The 10,015-nt window shown below is 42.9% G+C and overlaps 1 protein-coding gene across 1 annotated transcript in view; it reads right to left on the bottom strand.

Annotated features, from left to right (window-relative positions):
* efemp2a (EGF containing fibulin extracellular matrix protein 2a) overlaps positions 1 to 8,930 on the bottom strand; it is an 11,079-nt gene extending 2,149 nt beyond the window's left edge. The window contains exons 1-10 of the mRNA XM_038699545.1: positions 8,731 to 8,930; positions 4,594 to 4,838; positions 3,867 to 3,915; positions 3,516 to 3,701; positions 2,881 to 3,003; positions 2,623 to 2,739; positions 1,668 to 1,787; positions 1,445 to 1,564; positions 1,159 to 1,285; positions 457 to 652 (exon numbers count right to left, since the gene is read on the bottom strand). Of these exons, the coding sequence (XP_038555473.1) occupies positions 457 to 652; positions 1,159 to 1,285; positions 1,445 to 1,564; positions 1,668 to 1,787; positions 2,623 to 2,739; positions 2,881 to 3,003; positions 3,516 to 3,701; positions 3,867 to 3,915; positions 4,594 to 4,695 (1,140 nt within the window). The 5' untranslated portion in view covers positions 4,696 to 4,838; positions 8,731 to 8,930. The remainder of the gene's footprint in view (positions 1 to 456; positions 653 to 1,158; positions 1,286 to 1,444; positions 1,565 to 1,667; positions 1,788 to 2,622; positions 2,740 to 2,880; positions 3,004 to 3,515; positions 3,702 to 3,866; positions 3,916 to 4,593; positions 4,839 to 8,730) is intronic.
* Positions 8,931 to 10,015: the final 1,085 nt, after the last annotated feature.

Raw genomic sequence — 10,015 nt, 5'->3', positions numbered from 1 at the left:
TTCTACGAAGTCTGATACATTAAAACCATAAATCTGATTTTCTTAGCAAACACTAAAGCTCTCCTTTGACACTCAGCTTTTTTGGTAGTCTGACCTACCACATTTATTTAATGGTAGAAACTATTGCTGTTAAGATGCATTGATATGAATGAATGAAATGTGCTGGGTAAATAGGTTTAGTCAGCACCATCAGATGATAACTGACAAATGTCATATGTTCAGGGTAGGAAAAAATGTGAACATCTACCAGACGCTGACAGATGGCTGGTGCTAAATTCCCACCCCGCCTATGTAATGAAATGTCAGTATTGTTCCGATATATCCATCTAACCTAGTCAGTGCTTTTTAAACTTAAAAGACGGCGGTCCTCACTCTGACTACAGGTTTTGTCAGCAGTTGCACAGGTAAATTGAACGAACAAACAACCATGCTCCTCTCCTCTGTAATAGTTCTCACCCTGATGTAGAAGTCTGCGTTGTTGTCACCGGAGCGGATGCGGAAAGTGTTGTAAGCCCCCGGAGAGACACTGGTGGCCTGAATCTGGAAGATGTCGGAGGGAACAGAGCGCTCTGAGGTGATGCTCATGTAGCGGTGGACAATGGAGAAAGGCAGATCTCGACAGCCGGGCTTGTTGACAGGACACACACAGCGGCTGGACAGAGAAGTAAACAGCCAGAGTGAGAATCCAGAATACATGCACAGGGAGTTGTAATGCTTGGTGCAGAAAAACATTAGCAGTAATCCGTGAATCAGCCAGCAGAGGGAGTGATATAACTGAGAAGAAAGCACTCCTAAAATCTAAACAGATATTGAACAGTAGCCATTTTTTACCCTCATGTTTTTCACAAACACATTTTATATTAGCAAATCATCTGGGATATGTTAATAGTGACCAACACCTGTTACCAATCCAACACTTGTTCACAACTTTAATAGTTTTCTTATTGCACTGGACCATGCTCAAAAGAAAAGGTTTTAAGTTGGACTCATATGTGGAAAAGGTAATTGGGGTAATCTCACAGTTGGAGCCATACTCAATACAGGGGCTGATTATATTCTTAGCTGATGGCCAGCACATATTTGAGTAACTGGGAAAAGGTGTGTGAAAGTGTGTGTTTGCGTATGAACACACACAAGCTTTCATGTGGTGTCACTCACTTGTCAGACACCTGTACATAAGGGTCCTGGCACCGGTTTGAGTCCACACACTGGTATCGTCCGTGGATATTCACACAAGTCTGCGTGTCAGTACACTGATGTTCACCTGTTTCACATTCATTTATATCTGTAGAAACAAAAACAGTTCATGATGTTCGGTCAAACAGGAGAAAGACAAGAATAAAGCTGCTGTCAAAGAATGAATAAGTATTGACTCAGTGCAGCATTTGTGACTCTGAAGAGGTAGGTGTTAGTTTTGGGAGGAAATGGAGGCGGGTGCGCTTACCCTGGCAAAGTCTGGTGCCTTGCAGCTGGTATCCCTCTGGGCACACACAGGAGAACTTCCCTGGTTCATTGACACACTGGTACTGACACAAGTAACTGGAGTAGCTACACTCATCGATGTCTGTCAAGTTAGAGGTTCAGGTTTTATTAATTGTTCACAATTAAAGCTAGGACTGGAACAGAAAACAGAGCAGATTGGCAGACAGACTGAATAGGTCTATTACCGTTGCAAGCAAAGCCATCAGGCCCCAGCTCATAGCCCTGGTCACAGCGACAAAGGAAGGTGCCGTATGTGTTGTAACACCTCTGAGAGCAGGGGGCACCCATTTCACATTCATTCACATCTGAAAGGAGGAAAGGGAGATTTTATAGTGTAAACTTAAATGCTGCATGAGTCAAAGAGCGCACACATCCAAAAAACATTTCCAGTTGCTGGATCAGAACTGAAGGCAGAAATCAGAATGATAGCTCATAATAAATCTAAGCCCTGAAAACATAGTTTCTCTATCAGTTTGTTACCATGAGAGATGGGATCCAGCATGGACACACAATTTATTTTCTGACAAAGTTGAAACAGTTTCAGTTTCTTCACATGGAGAGATTTTTTCTCTCGCTGGTTTAAAATGAGATGTGCTCTATTGTAAAAAGGTAACATCACGTACGTAATGTCTGTGCACCAATTAGACTATAGCAACACTGAATCTACATGCAATGACAGCTGTTGGATTGTTGTTAATGTTGCCAGGCAAACAAACCAGTCAATCAAATGTGATCAAACTATAACTGATAAAGCAGATTATCTTAAGTTTTTAAGTGTTAAACCCATTATAAATTAATTTTTCTTTTTAACTCCACATCCACAGATTTGTTTAATTTTTAAGTCTTTAGCACCAACTGACGCTGACTTAAGTGACATCACTTTAGTCAAGTTATCAGATTTCGTGCCCTCTGGAGCCACCCTCAAGGCAACTTTTTTACATATGCAGCAGTACTCCCCAAGACCTGTAAACAGACTTTGATTTGTAAATCAGTTGCCATTTAAGATTACAATTTTTTCAAATGCTTTCATTTTTTTAAGGTACTTGACAAAGCCTTAGTAAGATCTATTTAAACTTGAAACTGATTTTAAGTTGCAGCCTGATTAGTACATTGATTTTAGAAGCAGAGGGTGTCACTCACCAATGCAAGATCGGTTGTTTCCCGCCAGCTGGAAACCTGGTTCACACTGACAAGAGAAGGAACCGGGGACATTGACACAGCGATGCTGGCAGTACCTGTACCTGCACTCATCGATGTCTGAGAGAAATAGAATCAGAAGAGATATTCACATTCCTACAGGTTATTAGGGTCACTCTTGCAACTACAACTACCATCCCCCTGTGCCATGAAGCAAAATAGTTTTTCCAAGTTTTCGTTTTCAAATTCAGATTATCTCACCGATGCACTCTGTGCCAACTTTGCGGTACCCATCCGGGCACTGACAGGTGAAGGCCCCCAGTGTATTGATGCAATCCTGGCTGGGCTGACAGTCATGTTCGTCTCGCTCACACTCATCGATGTCTGTGTGTTTGTGGGCAAAGTGAAACAGCGACAAACATGTAAAAATTTGGTTATTGTGAGAAAACACAATATCATTCAGCATGACAGGAAGATACAGTGTGACTGTTGGGGGGCAGCCGACGGCAACCATGTTCCCCTCATTTGCACCCAACAGCTGAAAATATCACATCATGCTGAATCATGTTTTCTGGGTCATGCAGGCCAGATGATCATCAGCACAAGTAGGTTTCTCGCTGCATGTCAGCTCCTAAAACACAGCAGCTGTTCTCGTGTGAAATCTTCCAAATTCCTACACTGTCTGTCTGCCCCCCCGTGGACTCATACTCACTCACACCCACACAACTTACACCAACATGCTGCCTCCAGTCCTAACACCTGCTACGACCACCTGTCCCTCACAATCTGTGGCCACTAACAATACATTTACACAACACACACACACGCTTAATGATCACTCATCCTGTGGCCACCTGTCCAGCTCCAACCCCCAAAGCTACAAACCAGGCACCCACCCACACAGCTGTCTCCCTGTGGCTCGTAACCCAGTGGGCAGGGGTTGGTCACAGTGGGCGTGATAGCGGGCTCCGGGGCTGGGATGACTGACGCAGAGCGGGGGAGACACAGGTACCCTCCGTAGTGGTTGAAGCACTTCATTTCCCCTTTGCAGGCATCTGGAATGGTCTCACACTCGTTTATGTCTGATGGGAGACACACAGGCCGAACATTAGGCACTAAGCGTACTTGTTAGGAGCAAATCAAAAGGACAGGACAGAGTGTGAAGAGCAACATGATAATTAATGTTGTTAAAGTACATAAGAATTAGATGGTGAGATGGAATAAATGCAGGTAAAACAGTGCTTTACCTTTGCAGTGCTCAGTCTGAGGATCCCAATGATACCCATCTGTGCATTCCTACAAAGAGCAACAGAGAGAGGAAGAGAGTGTGAGAAAAGGATGGAAAGAAAGATGTGAACAGTCCCTCTGAGCCAAGTAGTTGCATAATATATTCATAAAACATTAAATCCCCAGTAGTGGGACAATAAAAAAAAGAAGCAGAGGACAGAGAAACTTGTTTCCTCTGTATTCATGTAGGAGTGCTGAGCCAAAAAGACAAGAAGTCTGCCGCTTTTAAACTACTCTCCCTTAGCCAAATGTCACTTCAAAAACAGAGAATTTAAGCCCGCTGTTTGGAAAAATGGTCATTATCATTCTGGAAAAAAAAAAATTCTGTGAGCTGCGTGGAAGGAAAAAGTGAGGCCTAAAGAAACAGGGAAGGGAATTAAAACTAAAATTAACCCCCAGCTATGACTACTTTAAAATGCTGGACAGCGAAAACTGCTGTGGAATATCAAAGAAGAAGAAGAAGAAGAAGAAGAAGAAGAAGAAGAAGAAGAAGAAGAAGAAGAAGAAGAAGAAGAAGAAGAAGAAGAAGAAGAAGAAGAAGAAGAGGAAGAAGAAGAAGAGAAGAAGAAGAAGAAGAAGAAGAAGAAGAAGAAGAAGAAGAAGAAGAAGAAGAAGAAGAAGAAGAAGAAGAAGAAATAAGAACTAATGCTAAGAGAGAAGGAGGGAGAGAGATTGGTCCATCCTTACCGTGTAGGTGTCACTTTCAGTATGTGGTTGTGAAATAGCACTGTGGAGGAGCACAGACACACATACGCACACGCACAAGATTGACACACAAGCACCCTGCATACTAATGCACTAATTTGTGAGAGGAACACACGTAAAACATGCACACGCACGCACACACACAGAGCTATCAGACAGGTAACACGGCTTTAAAGATGAGAGCGGCAGCAGACTTTGTGATGCATCCAGCAGCCAAGAAGTGGTATCTGTATTTCAGAGAGAGACAGAGGGAAAGACAGAAAAAAAGGCAACATTAGAAACGCAGAAATCACAAAATGGTTCGATTCAGTCTCAAAACACACTAGTGCTGTAAGTTGTCCCCACAGCTGAAATGGATAAATCAACTCGAAGCAAAAGCGCTGGAGCCAGTTTTTAAGTAGTCAGTCAGAACACAAACAGTTAGCTTCTTGGACATGGTTCACTGTTTGTCAACCAAACAGTTCCCCCTTAATCGCAGCAGGAATAAATGGAATGAATCCCTCTGCCAGGTAAAAACATAAACATTGTGACGTACTCCATCCGTCTGCTGAAAATAACAAAGTCAACATCACAGAAATACTTTCATATTAGCTGCTCACAGAAAGCCCTCTGTGTCTGCAGACTGGCAGACTACAACTCACTGGAATGATAGTCTCACTGAGCGCTGCCTCCAGAGGTTCAGTTTACTGTGTATCAGAGCAGCGTCGGTGGGAGCATATAAATCCTGGCTGTTACAGCATCTCCTACTCATCTCAGTTTCAAAGATAAACTTAAAGTTAATTGGTCTGTGTGACAAGGAATCTGCTTCTCTGCAGATGCTATCACACATTACAGACGTGTGTCTAGAAAGTGAGAGATGAATATGTTTTTGTCAGTGGTGGAAAGTAACTAAATACCATTTACTCAAGTACTGTACTTAAGTGCAATTTTTAGGTACTTAACTTTTCTTTCATTTACATTTTATGGTACTTTATATTTTTACTCCACTACATTTAAGAAAGTTATCCATAAAATGTGCTAAACGTTGGGCAGTCACATCTACAGGGTCATCAGGTGGGCACCCTTTTTGTATTTTATTGAGTTGGGCCCATGACTCAGAGAAGGCACAACTTTGATCCAGTGTCCCCAAACCACCCCTCTTCTGTAGTTGCACCCATTACACTCACAATCCTTCTACAACTAGCATGCTGCTCAATCCGCCAAGCAACAGCTAAACAATCCCCCTCAGATTCTTCATCTTAGCAATCAACAAAGCGTACACTCCTGTCTACCACCTCACGTTAGGGTGACTAGCTGGACCTTTTCAACCAACAAATGCACCAAACAACCTGTTAAATTAACTAGCCCACTAAGCTAACTAGCATGCTAACAACATGGTAGGCTAACAAGCATGCCGTTTCAGCCACCGACTAGACCAAAAATAAGACAAATGATCATCTCGTGCAAATATAATTTCAGTAGAAAGTTGAACTTTAATGCAGGAATTTAATGGACTATTTTTTATACTGTGGTATTTCTGCTTTTACTTAGGTAAAGGATCTGAGTACCACTGGTCTTTTCTACAATGTTCTCCACAGTGTGGTGTATTTTTGAGGTAGATTTACGGTGAATTATGTTTGCTGAGTACTCTGACGGACTGGGCTTTTCTCCCAGCAGAGACACAACCATCCTTCAGTTAACATTCCTGGAGAGAAGCTGTAAGTGTTTGAACTGATTCTAAACATACACAAATCACCTATTCCAGCTCCTGCAGACCAAAAATATAGAAAAAACAACAAAAATTCAAGGAACAAAAAAAAATCTAAGCAAGTGCTAGTTGCAAAGTCAGTGAGCTCCAGTTAAAACACATGAAAGGAAAGTTATAATCACTGCCTGTCTACGTGCATAGAAGCACGCTCTTATGTAAACTCCAGAGCCACATTTGCAAGCATCGTTTATTGTTGTATTTCATGTTGAGACAAACAGAGGGACGCAGGGTGACGTGGACACCCTCAAATACTCGATGGCTGACATCACAGGCCATTTGTGATTTTTGCTTGGTGAAAAGCAGCAAAACATGCCCTCACCCTATAAGCACAGACGGTAACACATACCACCGTGCAATCAGATGGCCGCAGTACGTGACCTCTCTGAATTGGCCCAGCAGCCACTTACAACCAGCAAGAATGTGATCCAAAACCACCCAAAAACAAACTGACCATCAGTCCAGGGTCCAGACACTCACTGACTACTGAAAGTGGGCAGTGGGGATGCATGGGTGTTGCCCGGCTGCTACTGGAGATCAAGTGGTGGTGGACCTCTGGAATGCCCGTGGCAAGGATGTGGGCACCAGTTCCCAGCTGGGATGCCCTGCCACGGCAGTGGTTCCCAGAGTATCAGGTTCTGGGAAACCCCCCCATGGATTCACATAACAGGATAGCTGGTGCCAAACCTTCAGCTACTGCTCCCCTAACCCCTCATCTCTCCTCACTGTGTAGGAGGATGTCAGTGTCTGAAGTGGAGGAAATTATCGTCTGGGTTTTGAGTACCACTGACAGGTTGACCGTAATACCACATAAACAAATAATAATTGACAATATTTTGATTAATCATTTTTGTCACTTTTCAATTAAAAATGCTAAATGTTTGTTGGTTCCAGCTTAACAAATACGAGGATTTGCTGCGTTTCCTGATAATATATGATAGTAAATTAAATATGTTTTAGTTTTGAAATATTGGTCAGACAAAACATCACCTTGGGGCCTGGTAATTGTTTTACTTTACTAGAGGAAATGATTATTATGATTAACAGAGAAAATTTTTAGCAGATTAATCAATGATGATAATGATAATTTTTAGTTGTAGCCCTAGTTGAAACCTCAAAATATTACTGCTGTAACACCTGTTGTGTATCTCTCATGATAAAATCATTATAATCTATTATAATTACCATTTGGGGCTTGACTGGGCCTGAGTAACAGCCGGCTGACCCATTTTAAATTCACACAGTCAGCACAATTTAACCAGCAAAATGTCAGGTGGCTTATAAAGTGTCCAAATGGGGGCCAGAAAAAACACACAGTTGGACCACACAAACACACACACACAGAGACAGTGTTAACTGCAAGATGTTCATGTGTTGTAGTGTGTATATTGCAAGCTTTGTGTGGTTCTGCTCAGTTGTGAGTGGAGCAGCCTAAGAACATGGTGGCCCAGCGCACTCCAGCAGCACTCTGTTACCGTTGTGGCAGTGAACCTGCAAATCCACAACCAGGGGGTCACCATCTCATACACAGCCTAACTCCTGTATTGGGAAACTCCACAATCAGCGATGAATAGTGGCCTGTAGGAGAAATTCACACACTGTAACAACTCTCTCCTGAGCTGTTATGTTCTCCCAGTGGTGATTCTGTTCCCTGTGTAAAGGGTGTTTAAAGAGGTGTGATATATTAGGGTATGCATATAATATGACACAAGATGATGTGCTGCTCTCAGGGGAACAGCGCTCCTTCCTATTGTCTTTATAATCCCACCTTACAGTCATTACAGTGATGGTGGAGTTGTCACATATCAGCTATTAGGACTATACACACATAAAATGCACTGTTAAATAGTAGTAAGCAGTTCCCTAGACTGTCTGTGATGTTATCCAGGTTTCAAGAGTAGCTCTATAGCTGGCACCTGTTTCTTCTTTGTGTTGCTGTAGTCCCCACCCCACCCTGAGTGACCAAACCAAGATTGTGACACTGGCTTTGAATGTTGTACAAGAGGGATGCGGTGGAAGAATTTTGCAATATACAGTACAATAATACATACCCTGTGACTCATTGCCTTTCTTCCTGTCTACCCCCCTATTACAGTCTCTAAAACGCAGAGCCAAGAAGCAAACTACACAGACTGTGGGCCACGTTATCTTGGCTCTTGTAAGAAGCCAAGTGTAGCTGGGAGAGCAGAGCAGAGAGCAGACGTGTGTGACGTGTATGGCCTGTACCAGAAAAGTGGGCAAGAGGAACATCTCACCTCCATTACTTCTCCATAAAACTCTTGCAAACATGATAAGTCATCAACCAGTTTTGTCTTTGACACAAAGATCTTTTAACATGGACATCAGACATCAAAGAAACACACAGGAAAACTCACGGATGGATCTTTTGGGATGGGCCTTCCGTCTCTTCCAGCGTGTCCTTCTGCTGGCTGCGGTCGTCCTGGCTGAGTTGGCGTGCAGAAGTGGTCCCTTAAACTCCTGCCTGTATGACCCTGAGAGAGTGAGTGGGGAGACCGACAGCTGGAGCAGCTGAACACATGCAAACAGAGGGAGGGAGGAAGGGAGAGAGAGACGAGGAGAGGGAGAGGGAGAAGAGAGGGACAGCCCATTCTTACACCCCCTCCCTCCCCTCTGGCCCCCTGCACTGCCATCTTCCACTCTCCAAACCCCCTCTCCCTGACCCCCCCCCCCCCCCCCCAGGATCCAAATTCCTGGTCTGTGGCCCAAATACCGAAATTCCAAATCTGTCCAAATCGCAAGTGGAACAACAACTTTACAGATTCACACACTTGCCCCCCCGTCTTCTTCCAAAATGCCCCCTCCTACTGGTCGCACAACACACCTGGTTTCATTTAAACTAAACCCCCGCAAAAGCCCCAAGCTCTCCCGCCCTTTCCTCCCTCCCTTTTCCCATTTACCCCCCATCTATCTATACTTACCTCCCCCATCTTTTCCTCTTTTTCTTTCCATAAAGCGACTAAAGCCCTCGCTCTCGTCCAATCTGACATGCGGGATATTTATAGCCGGGGAGAGAGAAGTTAATGGAATGTGGACAAAAATTAGAGTGGAAGACAGACCGAGAGAGAGAGAGAGAGAGAGAGAGCGGAGACCTATTCGGAAAATGTGTCAGCTTATTTCGCTGAATAAAGTGGCGGAACTTTCTGGGATAAAATACAGAATATAACTACAATCATTATTGTTGACCAACATACCAACTTTGCTGCTCTGTTTGTACATGACTAATCCATTACTGCATGTGGAATCACTTTGGACAGTATTTTTCCTTGCAATATTTGCAGTGACATGTTGCAAACTGGTTACGATGTTGCTAAACCCACATTGGTCTTTAATTGTTAAAGTCTCAACTTAAAGTCAAACTTTAAAAGGTCATCCTGGTACGTCCTAACAATATAATAAAAGCCTCTTCAAAATTAAAAGAGCTGCAGTCACATTACTATAATTGCATGCTTCAATCCAAGATACTTTAAGAAATGTAACACCTACTACAAAATGAGTGCCTGCATTAAAGTTTACAACCGAATATTCTTTAATAGACCTAATCTTTATATTAGATATATATAAATATATTACTTATTATTATATTAGAGAGTGCAATGATACCATTTTTAAAATCATGGCAGCAATTGCTGTATTTTTCTC

The sequence above is a fragment of the Micropterus salmoides genome, unplaced genomic scaffold (assembly GCF_014851395.1).
Source record: "Micropterus salmoides isolate LMB-PRFRI ecotype aquatic unplaced genomic scaffold, ASM1485139v1 Ms_hic_scaffold_5, whole genome shotgun sequence".
In the NCBI taxonomy this organism is placed as follows: domain Eukaryota; kingdom Metazoa; phylum Chordata; class Actinopteri; order Centrarchiformes; family Centrarchidae; genus Micropterus; species Micropterus salmoides.
Note: the sequence above shows the minus strand (reverse complement) of the source record. Positions and strands in the feature narration are given on the sequence as shown.